A 19875-nucleotide genomic window follows, 5' to 3' on the forward strand; every position below is an offset into this window, starting at 1 on the left:
CGTACATGGCTGTTCGGTGTACGTAAAATTGTCAAGCTACGTGTTTTTTAAGTATACGGACTGACACACGCTGTCTCTCTATAGTTTTGAATGTGATCAAACAGCAAATATATTTAACTGCTTGAAAACTAGACAAAACTAGAAGGTGCAGGTCTGTAAGAACGGAACATGTCCTTGACTTATCCTTACAGTGCGACATACAGCTTCACTGTTGTCGTGATAACAGCCATTACACGATACTGAGAGAGGAGCGTGCACGTACACGACTGTCCGGTGTACGTAAAATTGTCAAGCTCCGTGTTTTTTAAGTATACGGACTGACACATGCTGTTTCTCTATAGTTTTGAATATGATCAAACAGCAAATATATTTAACTGTTTGAAAACTAGACAAAACTAGAAGGTGCAGGTCTGTAAGAACGGAACATGTCCTCGACTTATCCTTACAGGGCGACACACAGATAGCTTCACTGTGGCCGTGATAACAGCCGTTACACGGTACTGAGAGAGGAGCGTGCACGTACACGGCTGTCCGGTGTACGTAAAATTGTCAAGCTCCGTGTTTTTTAAGTATACGGACTGACACACGCTGTCTCTCTATAGTTTTGAATGTGATCAAACAGCAAATATATTTAACTGTTTGAAAGCTAGACAAAACTAGAAGGTGCAGGTCTGTAAGAACGGAACATGTCCTCGACTTATCCTTACAGAGTGACACACAGATAGCTTCACTGTGGCTGTGATAACTGTGACGCCTCTGGCAATACGTCCAAGAGTGGACCCCCTGGATCGCGGATCCGGAGCCCCTGGGCCGAGCGCACCTGGTGAAGACCGACCCCTGTACAGGGATCGTTAGGGGCAGGACCACAGGGGGCGGAACCGCGACAGCCGGAGCCAGCAGGGACGACTCGGAGGACTGGCAGACAGAGCAGGAGTAGCGGGGAGGAAGGCAGAAGGTGATGGCAGGAAGACTACAGAAAAGGTACAGGGAGGACCACGGAAGGAGACAGGCTGACGGACAAGGACCAGGAACAGGGCAGACAACGGAGCAACAAGGATAGGCAGGGAACACTGAAAAAGGTAAGGCCGATGGGTGCTGCGAGTCACAAACAATCATCAGGCGCCCTCAGAATGGAGCGGGCGCCTGATATATGCGGAGACCGGAAGTGCGCCCTACAGACCCTCCCCTAGCGACGCCCCCTGCCAACAGAGGCCGGAGGAACGCGCGCGCGCGGCCTAAGGCCGGCGCGGTTACCCGCAGCAGAGCGGCAAGCAGCGCGGAAGGACGCGCGAGCAGGGGGAGGCAGGTGAGAGGAAGCTGCGGCGGGCACCGCCGCTAAAGGGGCATCGGCGGGTACGGCCGCCGATGTCACAGTACCCCCTCCCATATGCCCTCTCCTTCTGAGGCTGGTCAGAAATCTTTTCATGATAAGGGGGGCATCGACATTCTCTCGGGGCTCCCAGGACCTCTCCTCTGGGCCAAAACCCTTCCAGTCGATAAGAAAAAGAGTTTTACCCTTGACCCTTTTCATAGCCAGGATGTCCTTTACTTCAAAGACATTGTTAGAACAAATGGGCGAGGGAGAAGACATGGAGGTTGGTTGGAACCGATTCAAGACCACAGGTTTGAGGAGCGAGATATGGAAGGCGTTAGGGACCCGGAGTGACGCCGGCAACCTCAATTTGTAGGCTACCTTGTTAATGCGCCCAAGTATTTCAAAAGGCCCGATGTACCGAGGACTTAATTTGTAAGCAGGGGCCTTCAGGCGGATATGTTTGGTAGAAAGCCAGACTTTGTCCCCGGGCTGGTACGGGGGTAGATCCCTTCGTCTTTTGTCCGCGTGTCTCTTAATTCGGACGTTGGCCAGCTCGAGCGCCTCTCTGGTCTCCTTCCAAATTTGTGAAAACTCCTTGGCGAGAGTGTCTGCTGCAGGAACTCCGGATGATGCGGAAAAAGGCAATGGAACCCCAGGATTTAGCCCAGTTACCACAAAGAACGGTGTCTTGGACGTTGATTCGCTGGAATGATTATTATGAGCGAATTCCGCCCAAGGTAGAAGAGAGACCCAATTATCTTGATGGGCGTTAGAAAAGTGGCGTAGGTAGGTGGTCAGAATTTGGTTAATCCGTTCCACTTGGCCGTTGGTTTGAGGATGATACGCTGAGGAGAAGTCGAGAGACGTGCCCAGGAGCCGACAGAGGGCCCTCCAGAATCGGGAAGTAAACTGGACCCCACGATCGGTCACGATTCGCAGAGGGAGACCATGTAGTCGGAACACGTGGTGGATAAAGATCTCGGCCAACTTTGGAGCAGATGGCAGTCCGACCAGGGGAATAAAATGGGCCATTTTGGAAAAGCGGTCAGCGACGACCAAGATGGTAGTACATCCAGCAGAGCGGGGCAGATCAGTCACGAAGTCCATGGCGATTTGCTGCCAAGGAGCCTCTGGCACAGGCAACGGATGAAGGAGGCCGGAGGGCAGAGTCCTTGGAATCTTGTTCTGAGCACAAGTCCTGCAGGAGGCTACAAAGTCCTTTGCATCCTGGTGGAGAGAGGACCACCAGTAATACCGGGACAGAAGCAAAAGAGTCTTCTTAATCCCAACGTGCCCAGCAACCTTGGAAGAATGACCCCAGCGCAGTACTTCCAGACGTTTGTTTGGAGGAACGAAGGTCTTGCCAGGCGGAGGGTTAGAGAACCTCACGGGGGCCACGGAGATAACTTTAGCCGGCTCGATGATATAAGATGGGTCCTCCTCCTTCTCTGGTGGCTGCAAAGACCTGGAAAGCGCGTCAGCTTTGATGTTCTTACTGCCGGGCCGGAAATGGAGCTTAAACTCAAAACGGGAAAAATACAGAGCCCACCTGGCTTGTCTGGAGTTGAGTCTCTGGGCAGATTGCAGGTAGGCCAGGTTCTTGTGGTCAGTGAAGATAGTAAAGGGGTGCACTGCCCCCTCGAGCAGATATCGCCATTCCTCCAGCGCCATCTTAATGGCCAATAATTCCCGGTCCCCAATGGAGTAGTTGCACTCCGCGGGAGAAAAGGATTTGGAGAAGAACCCGCAGGGGACAAGACGTCCAGATGGAGCCTGTTGGGAGAGAACTGCCCCAGCTCCAGTGGAGGAGGCGTCAACTTCCAGGATGAAGGGCCTACTAGCCACTGGACGGTGTAAGATCGGAGCAGAAGCAAACGAGCGTTTCAGGGTCAGAAAGGCGTCCTCGGCTTCAGAAGGCCAGACGTTAGGCTTCGTCCCCTTACGGGTCAGGATCGTAATGGGCTTGGTGACTGTAGAGAAGTGGGGTACAAACTGCCGGTAATAATTAGCGAAGCCGAGGAAACGCTGGATGGCCTTTATGCCAACTGGACGAGGCCACTGGAGTACCGCGGACAGCTTCTCCGGATCCATCCTAAGACCGGACTCCGTGATGATATACCCCAAGAAGGGTAAGGCTGTTTGCTCAAAAAGGCACTTCTCGATCTTGGCGTAAAGACGATTTTCTCGAAGGCGCTGCAGGACCATGCGTACACTTCTCCGATGGGAGGAGAGGTCGGTCGAGAAAACGAGGATATCGTCCAAATACACCACCACGCAGGAATAGAGTAGGTCTCGGAACACCTCATTTACGAATTCCTGAAACACCGCTGGAGCATTGCAGAGACCGAACGGCATGACCAAGTATTCATAATGGCCGTCCCGGGTATTGAAGGCCGTCTTCCACTCGTCCCCCGCTCGGATTCGGACTAAGTTGTAAGCTCCCCGCAGATCCAACTTCGTGAAGATTCTGGCCCCCCTCAGCCGGTCGAAGAGTTCAGGAATCAGCGGGAGCGGGTACCGGTTTTTAACCGTGATGTTGTTCAGGCCCCGGTAATCAATACAAGGTCGCAGGGACCCATCTTTCTTCCGGACGAAGAAGAAGCCTGCGCCCGCAGGGGACGAGGACTTCCGGATGAACCCCTTGGCCAGATTTTCCTGTATATATTCCGACATAGCCGAGGTCTCTGCTGGGGACAAAGGATAAGTTCTCCCTCTGGGAGGAGTGGCACCAGGAACTAGGTCGATAGGGCAGTCATAGGAGCGATGAGGGGGTAAGGAATCCGCCTCCTTCTTGCTAAACACGTCGGCAAACGTGTGATAGGGTGCGGGTAGGCCCGGGAGGTCGGCAGGCTTCAAGCATGGACGGGGACGCGTGAGAGCCCGTAGGCAGTGCTCCTGGCAGGAGTGCCCCCAACGGAGAACTTCCCCAGAGCGCCAGTCAATCACAGGCTCGTGCCGTCTGAGCCAGGGAAGCCCTAGGAGAACAGCATGGGCTAGTTGTGGCAAGACATAGAAGGCTATCTTCTCGAGGTGGAGAGCTCCGATTTGAAGGTCTACTTCGGCGGTAACCATGGTGATGAGTCCGGGTAAAGGTTTACCGTCAACGGAGGAAATAGCGCGAGGGTTCTTCAATACCAACACCGGAATCTGGAGTTTGTCAACCTCCTCCTGGCGGATGAAATTACCGGCAGCACCCGAGTCCACATACGCCTCCACAGATCCACGCCCCCGACCTGTAATTAGCAAAGCAGAAAGGGTAAGGGGAAGAGAGGAATTTTGATCACCTAGGGGGTCCTCTCTTACCTGACCTAGGTGGAGGCATTTCCCGATCTCTCTGGCTTCTCCGGACAAGTACGCACAAAATGGTTGGCACCCCCACAGTACAGGCAGAGACCCTTGGTCATCCTCTCCCTGCGGCGTTGCTCGGACAGCCTGACACGATCGACCTGCATAGGCTCAGGAGCGGTGCTAACGGGAGATACCGGGAAACGGGGGACAGGAGCCTGATACAGCCTAAAGGACCTCCTCTCTCCGACTGCCTCTCGAGCGCGCTCCTGAAAGCGGAGGTCTATGCGAGTGGCTAGCGAAATAAGGTCCTCCAGAGTGGTGGGGGTGTCACGCCCGGCAAGCTCATCCTTGATCTTACTGGAGAGGCCTCTCCAAAAGGCTCCTACAAGGGCCTCATTGTTCCACCCCAACTCAGAAGAGAGGGTCCGGAAGCGGATGGCATATTGCCCCACTGTGAGGGAACCCTGGCGGAGGTTAAAAAGGGCCTCAGTGGAGGACGCTAAGCGACCCGGTTCATCGAATACCTTGCGAAAGGTTTCTAAGAAGGTCTGTATGCTTAACACGACGGGGTCATCTCTCTCCCATAAGGGGTTCACCCAGGACAGGGCCTCACCCTCGAGATGGGACACAACGAACGCCACCTTGGCGCGGTCAGTGGGGTACTGAAGGGGGGCAAGCTCAAAATGTAGCCTGCATTGATTTAAAAAGCCCCGGCATAACTTGGGATCTCCACTGTACCTGGGGGGTTTGCCCAGACGGGGAGCCGGGGTAGAGGCTACATCCGGGGAGGAAGTTGCAGCGGCAGCAGAGGATTGCAGGGCCTGTAATCGGTCATCCACGGATGCCATGTAACCCAAGATGTGGGATTGGGCGTCGCGCTGCTGCGCGAGCTCCTGCTGAAGGCTGACTAAGAGGGGAGCGTGTCCGGGGTCAGAGGTCTGCAGGGCGGACAACCGGGTGTCCATAGACTTCATAAAGGACATTATCCGGCTCTGATTTTCACGAAGGAAAAGCAATTCCTTTTGTGTGGCGGCTGCGGCACCGGCGGGATCCATGGCCTGATGATACTGTGACGCCTCTGGCAATACGTCCAAGAGTGGACCCCCTGGATCGCGGATCCGGAGCCCCTGGGCCGAGCGCACCTGGTGAAGACCGACCCCTGTACAGGGATCGTTAGGGGCAGGACCACAGGGGGCGGAACCGCGACAGCCGGAGCCAGCAGGGACGACTCGGAGGACTGGCAGACAGAGCAGGAGTAGCGGGGAGGAAGGCAGAAGGTGATGGCAGGAAGACTACAGAAAAGGTACAGGGAGGACCACGGAAGGAGACAGGCTGACGGACAAGGACCAGGAACAGGGCAGACAACGGAGCAACAAGGATAGGCAGGGAACACTGAAAAAGGTAAGGCCGATGGGTGCTGCGAGTCACAAACAATCATCAGGCGCCCTCAGAATGGAGCGGGCGCCTGATATATGCGGAGACCGGAAGTGCGCCCTACAGACCCTCCCCTAGCGACGCCCCCTGCCAACAGAGGCCGGAGGAACGCGCGCGCGCGGCCTAAGGCCGGCGCGGTTACCCGCAGCAGAGCGGCAAGCAGCGCGGAAGGACGCGCGAGCAGGGGGAGGCAGGTGAGAGGAAGCTGCGGCGGGCACCGCCGCTAAAGGGGCATCGGCGGGTACGGCCGCCGATGTCACAATAACAGCCATTACACGGTACTGTGTGAGGAGTGTGCACCGCTGTATGGTGTGAAAAAATGCACGCTCAGTACCTCACCTGGACAAAAAAAAAAAATTGGGATTGCTTTTAAAAAAGCAGTTTGCAGAGCAGTGGGTAGACAGCAATGCAGCCGTCAGGAAGCCTTAGAAGGCAGCCTAACAACCAACACCGCTGATCCAGCAAAATATAGCCTCCACTTGCACTGCACACACAGTGACTGGTGTGTTGTACAGGCAAAATCGCTAGCAGCAGAAGCAGTTTTTGGTGTCTTCTTCCCTGCCTAACCCTCTCCCTACAAAATCATCATCAGCAGCAGCTCTCCCTATTCTGAGATCAGCATGAGTAACATGGCGGTCGGCGTGCACGCCCTTTTATACCCCCTGTGACGCCCACCAAAGCAAGCCAATAACTTGCATGCCCTTCTGAAAGATGGTGGTGACCCCTGCCTATGTCATCACGTTGCCCACAGTGTCCGTGGATCCTGATTGGCTGAAAAAGAGCGCAAAACAAACTTTTGAAATGCGACTTTGGCGCTTAATTCGCCGACCTCATGGCCGACCTCATCCTAGAGTCGGGTTTCGTTTCATGAAACCGACTTTGCCAAAAGTCGGCGACTTTTGAAATTTTTTGACCCGTTTCGCTCAACTCTATCCAGATGTCCTGTCTGAGACCTGATGTCCTGATGTCCGCCTGGTGCCTTGATATCCTGATGTCTAGATGTTCTTCCTGATGACCTGATGTCCGCCTGGTGCCTTGATGTCCTGGTGTCCCGATGTCCTGCCTGTTTCCTGATGTCTGGCTCGAGTTCTGATGTCCTGCCTGTGTCCTGATGTCCTGCCTGTGTCCTGATGTCCAGCCTGTGTCCTGATGTCCAGCCTGTGTCCTGATGTCCAGCCTGTGTCCTGATGTCCTGTCTGTGTCCTGATGTGTCTCGATGTCCGGTCCAGGTTGTCCTGCCTGAGTCCAGATGTCTGGACCGTGGTCCTGGTAGTCCAGCCTGTGTTCCAGAGTCGGTCCCGCCTGTGTTCCTGGGGAGTCTCCAGCCTTGTTTCCCGGTGACGGCTCTGCCTGTATCTAATCAGTCGATGACCTGTGTCGCCATGCCGGTGTTCCTGGTCCTGTCTTGCCTGTGGCCCCATGTTCCGCCGGTTCCCTGGGGTCCACCCTGTGATGACGTCTGTCCTGGGTTGGTGTCTGATGGTCCATGTTCTCCTGCTGAGCCTGTGCTATAAAACAACTAACTGGAGATGGTGAGAGAAAACCTGAAAAAAGCCAAGCAAGTAAAATAGTAATAATAATAAGGAAAATAAAAAATATCAGACAAGAGAACAATGTGGCAGAATAAAATAGCCTTTATTGTAAGAAATGGCTCAACAACATTAAAAAAATACAGGGGGAAGGAGACATCCGAAACGCACGTCGGGGTGCGTCATATAGGCATACCGCTTCCCTCCTTTGTCCTGGCATTGCAGGTAATTAAAATTTTTTATATTACCACCGCTGGTAGCATCATGAGGATATTTACCTTTTAGCACATAAGTGCACCTGTGTTTCTTTACTTATTCAAATTTTTGCTCATTAGCATTGTTGCACCGTCACTGAGTGATTTTTTTGCAATTTTGCATAATATATATATATTTTTTGCACTTTATATTTTCCACCATTATATTGGTTTTGTAATATGTTGAGCACTTTATACACTTTTCTGAGGCTTTAACCAGTGGTGTTATTTATATGTATATACATGCCTGCTACAGGCCTGGGTGGTACAGGCATTTTTTAGTAAGCATTATTTGGATCCATTATACACACATGCTTTATGATCCTTTATATCCATTATATTAAAGCAGTTTTCATTGCCTAATATGTACTAATGCACTAATTGTATTTTTTTGACATTGTTGAGCCATTTTTTACAATAAAGGCTATTTTATTCTGCCACATTGTTCTCTTATCTGATATTTTTATTTTCCTTATTATTATTACTATTTTACTTGCTTGGCTTTTTTCAGGTTTTCTCTCACCATCTCCAGTTAGGTGTTTTATTTCATACCGGATGGTCTGCCATCCATTTTTGGGAGAGGGCACACTGGTCACTTATTTATCCACCGGCTATTTCTAATTTTATTTTATTACCATATTGTCCTATTTCTAATTGAGCCTGTGCCATGCCTGAGGCTTGAGAGAGAGGCCATCCTGATATGCCCGTGCCAGATGACCCTGGACTTCATCAACCCGTGATTACCCCTGCCATCTATCCGAGGTCGGTGTCTGATGTTCTCCTGCTGAGCCTGTGCTATGCCTGATGCCTGAGAGATAGGCCGTCCTAGTATGCCCGTGCCAGATGACCTTGGACTGCATCAACCCGTGATTACCCCTGCCATCGTCTGATGTCTATCCGAGGTCGGTGTCTGATGTTCTCCTGCTGAGCCTGTGCTACGTCTGAGGCCTGAGAGAGAGGCCTTCCTAGTATGCCCGTGCCAGATGACCCTGGACTGCATCAATCCGTGATGTCCTTATGCCTTCATCTGTTATCCTGAGACGTGTACCTTTCCCTGATGTGCGGAATCGGGAGCCTGACATAATTATGTTTCGTGCTTGTACTGTGTTTCTATTTGAGTAAACTTTATGTCTTCATACCTGAAGTTGTGCCGTGTCATGTAGTCCTGCCACCTTGTCCACATGCTCAGCTGCCACAGACCCTGCTCGCTGCCCTTCCCTAGTCTGGGTAGGTCCAGGTTACCCTATGTGGTCCAGTGGGTCCACATTCCATCCCCACCTGGTATGCTCGCCCCACGTCGTCGTGGTCGGGCGACATGGAGGCGTCGGCTGGGCCACATCCGCGGTCAAAGTCATGACACAAACTATTGTTAGGTGTTCACATTACCACTCTATTCAGTGTCTACAGGACTGATGAAGATGGCCAAGTGCTGTGCTCACGACTCCCCTAGACACTGAATAGAAAGGTTGTACCCGTGTGTGACCATACTCCATTTATACGGTGGTCCTGGGACTCCAGTTCTGACAATCGGTGGGGTTCCATGCTTTGGTATACCCTATGAGTAGGTGATAAATGTTTCATGTTGTTTAAATCTGATTTTGATACTCCATTCAGCATACATTTCAGGCGATGTTTCTGGTACCGGCTGACAATGCATAGTGCCAAAGTCCATCCAGTTCAGTTTAATATTACTTTTTCCTAAGTTGATCTGAGATAAAAATCAATAATGACCCTGGAGAAATAATTTGCTGTTTGTCCCAGAATACTCAGGGAATCAATAAAAAGTAAATGGCACTGTGACAGTAATATGACAATGCCATCTAGTTTACTACTAACAACAACAATACTGTTCCAATGTTCAGTGTGATCAATGTGAGAAGAATTCCAGTGTTGCACTGGCTACTGTGGTTTTCCCAATACTTCAAACTCACTTAATAAAGCCCCTTTTAGAGAATAAAACCCCTTTTGTAAATTGCATCAATGAAAAATATTGCACCATTTGTCAGGTAGAGAAATACCTTCATTTCCTGGGGAAGTGATTAAGAAGGCAGGATGCCGTCCTGCTCCTGGTCGCGTGTGCGGTTCACTTTTCCTTCTGGAGCAGTGCAGATTCTCTGCAAATATTCAGTTCTGCTCTGGAGAGAGAAAAAGTTCCTGCAGACCGCAGGCTTTCATAGTGGTTTTGCCTTTTATTCACAGATTACAGCTTTAAACTTCAGCCTATTCTATATTGTAGCATAACACTCCTGTAAACTAAAAGACGATATTATGTATAAATCTTTTTGAATTGCAATGACTAATTTAAGGGTTTGCCATCTTAATTAATTAGTGGTAGTGTATCAAGTATTTATTTTTTTGCACATGACATATTGTGAGTGGAGTGACCCCGTGTCCTCTGTATATGGGTTTTTCTTTGCATTCTAATCCTGTCTGTGATGATAATGAGATATTCTGAGAAGTGATCTCTGAAGAGCAGGATTATCACCCTACTATGTGGCTCAGTAGTCATGTAAACATTTCCTCATGTCATGACTTGTTTCCTTTTATATGATCACTGTTGCTTCAACAAACTTTCTATCGCTCACTAGTACAAAGAAAAAGGCTCCTTTCTCCACTTATGAGCCACTTCTTCCCCGCCTCCTGAATTCACCATCCACTCTGACAACTGCTAAATTCCATGTCTAAAAATAATACTGTCTGCCTGATAACTTAAAGATCAGAATACAAATATCTACTGAAATCTATAACAAGAAGGAAGGTGGGGAGGGATAATGATGGTGGAGCGTCACAAAATGAGAGAGAAGCAGAGTTACCCTTTCGCTGCTTTCTAGTAAAGTGCTGGATTCACAGCTACATTGCATAGTATTACTATATAATATTTTCCATGCTTCTATTGCTTCTGAGTTTGCACTACATAGACACAGGTGACAAGGAATCTCTCATGTCTGTGTTCTGTATATGGGAGACATCATAGCAGCTACTCTTCACCCACCAGCTGTGAGAGAGATGCCATCCGATTTGTACGCACCCATCTCCAACAAAACCCAACATTTCATCAGCCGAGTACAGTAAATTCATTGTGTGACCCGTCAGAATTGAATAGATGGAGTAGATATATACATTGAATAGATCGATAGAAAGATGTCATTGACATATATAATTAGTGCAAACAATTGAAAGCATCCAGAGAAGCTGGACTCTCACTTGCAGAGCAATATGACGTATATCACATTTATAGGTGTTGCTCAAATAAGAATTCTAAATCATGCATCCAAGGAAAGAAATCAAAAGCAGCACTCACTAGGTATGTGATTCAAAAAGCCCTTTATTTCCAATTCATTGAAACAGAGACTAGCAGCGTGGAGGGCAGGGAGTGTGCAGGAGCAGAACAGAGAAAGACAGCCATTTCGCAAAGCTGTGCTTCAACGAGTTCCGCTCTGACCTCACAGACGTCACTGCTAGCGTGAGAAACTTTTCCCACCACTAGCACATCAGTGAGGTGAACGGAGTTCATTGGCTATGAACGCCGCTCAGCTTATTCACGTCATTGCGAGACACTGATGCTGCGCTATCACGCGCATCTCAGTGTCTCTGCTGGATGCCAGGCTCAACGCTCGCATCATGCCAGCATTCAGCATGGCATCTAGATGTAGCAGAGATAGACTTGTCGCAAGACAAATGGATTATCCTCTCATCGGACAGGTGAGGAATATGGTGGTCTATTTTTAATTTTTCAATAATAAATGGGTAAAAGTGTTTTTTTTCAAATAAACGACTTTATTTAGTCAGTGTTTTTTTTTTCTAATTTAACTATGAGGTTAGTAATGGTAGCTTCTTATAGACACCTCTCTATTACTAACCCCTGGGCTTGATGTCAGCTGTCCATACAAAGCTGACATCAACCCCAGTACTATTACCCCACTTGCCACCGCACCAGGACAAGTGGTTATGGATGTGCCAGTTCTGGGGTGGCTGAGAGCTGATGTTTTTAGTTTGGGATGGGCCAATATCCATGGCCCCTTCCCAAATTAATACCCTATTAATATCAGCCCGCAGCTGTCTGCCTAGCCTTTGCTGGTTATTAATTATAGGGGACCCCATGTGATTTTTTTAGGGGGTACCCTTTTTAATAAACAGTAAAGGCTAAGTATACAGTTATGAGTTGATATTAATTGCCTGGGAAGCTCCATAATTTTTTCCCCTTTCCCAGGCTATAAACATCAGCCCTTGGTTGTTGATTTTCCCTCAGCTGGTTATTAAACTTTTGAGGGATTCCATGCCATTTTTTTCTTTTATTTATTTACGACTTAAATACATGTTCAGTAAGCTACACATGAAAAGCAATGATTATATACACTGCTCAAAAAATAAAGGGAACACTTAAACAACAGATGGAAATTATTGGTAATTATCAAGACACCCTCAATAAAGAAGTGGTTCTGCAGGTGGGGACCACAGACCACATCTCAGTACCAATGCATTCTGGCTGATGTTCTGGTCTATTGCTCTGCAAGTGAAAGTCAAGCTCCTGTGGATGATTTCAATTGTTTGCACTAATTATATATGTCAATGACATCTTTCTATTAATCTATTCAATGTATATATCTACTCCATCTATTCTATTCTGATGGGTCACACAATGAACTTACTGTACTCGGCTGATGAAATGTTGGGTTTTGTTGGAAATTGGTGCGTACAAATCGGACGGCATCTCTCTCAGAGCTGGTGGGTGGAGAGTAGCTGCTATGATATCTCCCATATACAGCACACAGACAGGAGAGATTCCTTCTCACCTGTATCTATGTAGTGCACCATCAGAAGCAATAGAAGAATGGAAAACTGTCCTTTTAGGAAGCAACACTGACAATCAATTTCACATGCTGTTGTGCAAATGGAATAGACAACTGATGGAAATTATTGGCAATTATCAAGACAACCTCAATAAAGGAGTGGTTCTACAAGTGGGGACCACAGACCACATCTCAGTACCAATGCTTTCTGGCTGATGTTTTGGTCACTTTTGAATGTTGGTTGTGCTTTCACACTCGTGGTAGCATGAGACGGACTCTGCAAACCACACAAGTGGCTCAGGTAGTGCAGCTCATCCAGGATGGCACATCAATGCGAGCTATGGCAAGAAGATTTGCTGTGTCTGTCAGCGTAGTGTCCAGAGGCTGGAGGCACTACCAGGAGACAGGCCAGTACACCAGGAGACGTGGAGGGGGCCGTAGGAGGGCAACAACCTAGCAGCAGGACTGCTTCCTCAGCCTTTGTGCAAGGAGGAACAGGAGGAGCATTGCCAGAGCCCTGCAAAATGACCTCCAGCAGGCCACAAATGTGCATGTGTCTGCTCAAATGGTTAGAAACCGACTCCATGAGGATGGTCTGAGTGCCCGACGTCCACAGATGGAGGTTGCGCTCACTGCACAACACTGTGCAGGATGCTTGGCATTTGCCACAGATCACCAGGATTGGAAAATTCGCCACTGGTGCCCTGTGCTCTTCACAGATGAAAGTAGGCTCACACTGAGCACATGTGACAGATGTGACAGAGTCTGGAGACGCCGTGGAGAGCGATCTGCTGCCTGCAACATCCTTCAGCCTGACCGGTTTGGCAGTGGGTCAGTAATGGTGTGGGGTGGCATTTCTTAGGAGGGCCGCACGGTGTTGGGCTGTGAGCACAACCCCCTTCTGCGGAGTTGGTTTCTAACCGTTTGTGCAGACACATGCACATTTGTGGCCTGCTGGAGGTCATTTTGCAGGGGTCTGGCAGCGCTCCTCCTGTTCCTCCTTGCACTCCTTCCATGAGTGTGAAAGCACAACCAACATTCAAAAGTGACCAGAACATCAGCCAGAAAGCATTGGTACTGAGATGTGGTCTGTGGTCCCCACCTGCAGAACCACTCCTTTATTGAGGATGTCTTGATAATTGCCAATAATTTCCATCTGTTGTCTATTCCATTTGCACAACAGCATGTGAAACTGATTGTCAATCAGTGTTGCTTCCTAAGTGGACTGTTTGATTTCACAGAAGTTTGATTTACATGCTGTTGTTTAAGTGTTCCCTTTATTTTTTTGAGCAGTGTATCTCACATATTTCTATCTATCAATATTAAAGAATGTTTTGTAAGAAGCCTATCTTTAAATGACATAGAGAATTACCCTATGTAAAAGCTCATGTTAAATTCGCATTGCATACAGATTGCATATGCATGTCATACGGATGTTGTACAAATGCTAGGTGAGAAAAATCGCATTGTACTCACATGACACACGTCTAACTTTTCAGCAACATCGGACTAATTTTATTAACGCTAATGGGTATGAGCACCGAATCAGCATGAGAAAATAATTGCAGATGTAATCTGGCCCATGGAATAACACTGGGCAGAGTGCTCTCCGGTGTTTTATCGCATAGCACTTGGCCGTGTAATACGGTAGTGTGACCTTGACCTTATTCAGTCTCTACCCTCATCTATATACTACTAACGTATTAATTAAATTCTCATCCAGCTTTTTTTTCTTAACTTTTTTTTTAAGACAGGCTTAGTATTGACCACAATATTAATACGGCATACAGCCAGAGTTATCTCGTAATATATTGCTGATTTTTAGCTATTCTGATCATAAAACAAGCAATGTCTGAACACAAGAAATAAGAAGCTTTTTTTTTCAATTTTACAATTCTGTGTTATTCTTTTCCCCTTTTAGGAAGCAGATGAAAGAATTGAGAAAATCAGGAATGCTAAGAGGAAGTCTGAGCTCTGAGGAGCAAATCTCTCTGATTAGTGGCTTCAGTGATTTGAAATCGGCATTAGAGGGCGCCATATTCATTCAAGTAAGTTACTAGATTTGCTATAGCGTATATACCGTATATACAGTGGGGCAAAAAAGTATTTAGTCAGTCAGCAATAGTGCAAGTTCCACCACTTAAAAAGACGAGAGGCGTCTGTAATTTACATCATAGGTAGACCTCAACTATGGGAGACAAACTGAGAAAAAAAAATCCAGAAAATCACATTGTCTGTTTTTTTTTCATTTTATTTGCATATTATGGTGGAAAATAAGTATTTGGTCAGAAACAAAATTTCATCTCAATACTTTGTGATATATCCTTTGTTGGCAATGACAGAGGTCAAACGTTTTCTGTAAGTCTTCACAAGGTTGCCACACACTGTTGTTGGTATGTTGGCCCATTCCTCCATGCAGATCTCCTCTAGAGCAGTGATGTTTTTGGCTTTTCGCTTGGCAACACGGACTTTCAACTCCCTCCAAAGGTTTTCTATAGGGTTGAGATCTGGAGACTGGCTAGGCCACTCCAGGACCTTGAAATGCTTCTTACGAAGCCACTCCTTCGTTGCCCTGGCGGTGTGCTTTGGATCATTGTCATGTTGAAAGACCCAGCCACGTTTCATATTCAATGCCCTTGCTGATGGAAGGAGGTTTGCACTCAAAATCTCACGATACATGGCCCCATTCATTCTTTCATGTACCCGGATCAGTCGTCCTGGCCCCTTTGCAGAGAAACAGCCCCAAAGCATGATGTTTCCACCACCATGCTTTACAGTAGGTATGGTGTTTGATGGATGCAACTCAGTATTCTTTTTCCTCCAAACACGACAAGTTGTGTTTCTACCAAACAGTTCCAGTTTGGTTTCATCAGACCATAGGACATTCTCCCAAAACTCCTCTGGATCATCCAAATGCTCTCTAGCAAACTTCAGACGGGCCCGGACATGTACAGGCTTAAGCAGTGGGACACGTCTGGCACTGCAGGATCTGAGTCCATGGTGGCGTAGTGTGTTACTTATGGTAGGCCTTGTTACATTGGTCCCAGCTCTCTGCAGTTCATTCACTAGGTCCCCCCGCGTGGTTCTGGGATTTTTGCTCACCGTTCTTGTGATCATTCTGACCCCACGGGGTGGGATTTTGCGTGGAGCACCAGATCGAGGGAGATTATCAGTGGTCTTGTATGTCTTCCATTTTCTAATTATTGCTCCCACAGTTGATTTCTTCACTCCAAGCTGGTTGGCTATTGCAGATTCAGTCTTCCCAGCCTGGTGCAGGGCTACAATTTTGTTTCTGGTGTCCTTTGACAGCTCTTTGGTCTTCACCATAGTGGAGTTTGGAGTCAGACTGTTTGAGGGTGTGCACAGGTGTCTTTTTATACTGATAACAAGTTTAAACAGGTGCCATTACTACAGGTAATGAGTGGAGGAAAGAGGAGACTCTTAAAGAAGAAGTTACAGGTCTGTGAGAGCCAGAAATCTTGATTGCTTGTTTCTGACCAAATACTTATTTTCCACCATAATATGCAAATAAAATGAAAAAAAACCAGACAATGTGATTTTCTGGATTTTTTTTTCTCAGTTTGTCTCCCATAGTTGAGGTCTACCTATGATGTAAATTACAGACGCCTCTCATCTTTTTAAGTGGTGGAACTTGCACTATTGCTGACTGACTAAATACTTTTTTGCCCCACTGTATAACATATTGGACCTCATTCAGACGTCTATTACTTACGTGATAAACGTGGATAGAACACGTAACCATTTTAAGCTGTTCCATTTGTAATTTATTAGAACATAAAAATAAGGGTCATAGTTTGACTTCTTTGCTGTGGAACTCAAATTCTGCAGCTTCAACTATATGGGTTTCAGGGGGAATAAACTGCGTATGGTTTTAGGCTCTGTTCATACAGACTTATTGTAGACCCTTGCAGGATCTGTATATTAGTGCTGGCATTGATTGAACCTGATCTTGTCCTATGGTTCACGGGTCACACTGTCTCTGCTCCCTCCAGTCCTTGCCTGAACTTAGGTTCATAGTAGCTCAGTGTCTAGCTTCCTGTATTGGCGTATTCCTGTTTTGTCTCACCTGTTATCTGCCCGCCTTGCCTTTTCGTTTATCCTGACCTCGGACAGTCTGACTATGCTTCTGTCTTGCCCGCCTGTACCCTGTAACCGAGTCTCTGACGTGTAGAACTGTGTATTTACCTTCGTTATGGTATGTATTCATGTAAAGGACAATTTGGAACACATAATTTAACCTCATCCAACGTCCTTGACGTCTAGCATAGACAAGTAGGGGCATATGCCATGTTCTGGATATTCGTAACGTGCCAGCTTGTGCAATAAAGTTTACCTGAGGTTTTCGTTAAAGCCTGTACGTGAGAGGATTAACATCCTTTGAATGAATTTGTGCCAATTTCTGTTTGCTGTGCTTGTTGCAATGTGGTAGAATGGGCCGCTCTAAAATCATGACACCCTGATTACAGTCAAGTGGTTTCTCACTGTAAACGTCACAACATCTGTAGGAGTATTTGTGGAGGGCAAGAATCCTAAAATTTGAGGTTAAATGCTAAATTATGACCATCTCTTTACTTGCCTGGCTGGCAAATTAGATCTTGGGCTTCTGCATTAAAAAAGCATGCTCAGATGAGCCGAGCATGCGTGCTTATTTCAGTAGGCAGATTAAGCTGCGGCCAGGCATTACAAGAAAAACCAAAGGCTTGGCAACTTAAAACATAACATTATTCTTGGTATCTTTACTCATGAGACAGAAATAAATAGCCAACAACCCTCACAAAGTCAGAAAACTAAAGGAGTACCGCAATAACTGTGGCACAGCTAGACTTCATTGCGTTACCCTGCACGGTGGCATCCGTATATTTGTGGTAATGCGGCTTAGCTCATTAAATTGCATGGGGCTGAGCTGCAATTTTACAACTTGGCCCCAGCTCCGGCTAGCCACACTCATAAAGAAGTTGTTGGGTTGAGTTGTTGAGTGAGCGACTCTGCTCTTTTGTTTTGTTCGGTGAGGTGCCGTGATGTTCAGCTTTCACAATCATTTATGGATGACCAGCCCAAAAGGGGCATTTACAGTCGCCGATAATAAGTCAGATTCTAACGCTACTGACCCCACCATTGATGATAAGGACTCACGCGGACATCCGTGCCGCACGGTCCAAGCACGGATCACAATGCACAGACTCGCGACCTGATATAATTTTCTGAGGATGTCATGCTCAGGCCAGGAGACCTGCGGCCAGTTCTCGCATTGCGGTCTGTGCTAGGACCATGCTGCATAGATGTCTGCATGATCCAGAATTGGTTGAGTGAATGAGCAATGTGCCCAAAAACGCTCGTTCATTGTGCATAAAATCATTTAGGTGGGCAAAAAAATTCTCGTTAAACTTTTTAAGATTGTATAATGATGACTGTTTTAGCTGAGGAAAAGGAGACATCCTAAATTGGTATGTGTCTGTGTGTCTATAGAACACGATGTCTGATGAAACAATCGTTATTGATGATGAGCGAACATGCTGGGATAAGATGTCATCCGCCATGCTCGGGTGCTAACCGGGTGACTTCGGCGTGCTCAAATAATATGTTTGAGTCCCCGCGGCTGCATATCTCGCTGCTGATCGACAGCTGCAACACATGCAGGGATTTCCTGTTTGTTACGCATGCAGCCGCGGGTACTCGAACAAATTTTTTGAGCACGGATAACACACAGGCATGCTCTGATAACACCTTATGGAGCACGTTCGCTCATTACTACTCATCACTAATCGTTATTCAACCATCCCATTCACGATTCTCGTCTCACATTGTTTGCTCTTCGTGAGTTACAATTGCATCTTTCATCATTTAAACAATTATCTGCTTGTGAAAATGAACCATAAAGGATACAAAAGTGAAAAGCTGGAGAGAATTTGCTGTTCAACTGCAGGGAAAAAGTAGAATTGCTTACAGCGACTGAAACGTAACGCACCAGACCCACCAGAACTCCTTTTTACGAGCACTCACCCTCTATGGGGCCATATGGAAAGATGTTTTTGAGACAACCTCTTTAAGTGAGATGTAAATAAAATTAATCAAAAATCCAATTAGTTTTCTACTCTTTCTATCGTACTTTCTTTCTAATTTGCACCTTCCCTGCGGCGTATGTGATAATAGTCGTGATTACCGAGTATTAAGGGAAGATAATGGTTTGAAGAGATGCAGCTATAAACGCTGGGAGAAATGATGACACAGGCTGATCTTAATGTAAATCCTTTCCTGCCCCTGTTCCTGAGGTGTGGTATAAGTAGCAGCAATTGCAGAACTTCTTAGGAACCTGCTTTTATGTTTTATTACGACTTAGTGTGGCCGCAATTTCGTCCTGGATAAAACGTGCCATTACTTGAATAAGCGACACAGGATTGGGACGAGTCCCTGGTCCAGCTAATGGGTGCACTTACTGCATAATGGTATTTCCGTGTAAGTCGTCGCTGTGACAGATAGGTTTATGTCAGATCTTTATTGGCTAATAAAATAATAATCATTCTTGATCAATGTGACCAGCGACTAGTGAAGCTTTATAATACAGACAGCGATAGCATAACAGGACATTATTTGTGTATCAGGTTCAATATATATATAATAACTATTAATACAGAAAATGTAACTCTGAGATATCTCATCTACTGTAGAACATCTTTTCAAGGCTCTCTCATACGAGTGTATAACTCAGATGAGTGCTATGCATTGTGTTATTAGATAGCAATGTTATACGGGGCTTCAGCTGGGAACATGTGCTGTAATGTCTGTATACTCTTTTGCTTTCCTCCTCTGCCCAGGAGCTGTAGTATGATCAGACCATGTTCCTGTACAGTCAGACACAGACATTACACAGTACACAGCAGGGTCACATTTATAAGATTATCTCGGCACAAGAACATTCTTGTCACGTGGACCCGTACTGTGTGACACGACCCGCAGGTCGGTAACTAAAACAACAAGACACGGCACGTGTAACTGTCCTGTGTGACACGACCCGCAGGCCGGTAACTAAAACAACAAGACACGGGGGAAGGGGAAACAATTACAATGGTGGCCCTGCGATAGGGAACGGGGACGTGGAGACCTCCTGCACTCCCCTGAGTCAGTGACTCTACACTCCTAACGATCCCTAGGCTGGTTCCGCATCGGGCGCCGATCAGGATACTTGAAATCCCTAGCTCGCCCTGACCCAATCCCTTACTAGTGAAGTGGACGGTGCAGAAACTAAT

General features: G+C 47.3%; 1 protein-coding gene across 4 annotated transcripts in view; it reads left to right on the forward strand.

The window, feature by feature from the left end:
- CRYL1 (crystallin lambda 1) overlaps nucleotides 1-19875 on the forward strand; it is a 267981-nt gene that overhangs the window by 107223 nt on the left and 140883 nt on the right. For all 4 annotated transcript variants that reach the window (XM_073583059.1, XM_073583058.1, XM_073583060.1 and 1 more), the window contains one exon: nucleotides 14532-14658. In XM_073583059.1, coding sequence (XP_073439160.1) covers nucleotides 14532-14658 — 127 coding nt within the window. The remainder of the gene's footprint in view (nucleotides 1-14531; nucleotides 14659-19875) is intronic.

This window comes from Dendrobates tinctorius, unplaced genomic scaffold, assembly GCF_039654945.1.
Source record: "Dendrobates tinctorius isolate UK_male_01 unplaced genomic scaffold, ASM3965494v1 ptg000075l, whole genome shotgun sequence".
Lineage (NCBI taxonomy): Eukaryota > Metazoa > Chordata > Amphibia > Anura > Dendrobatidae > Dendrobates > Dendrobates tinctorius.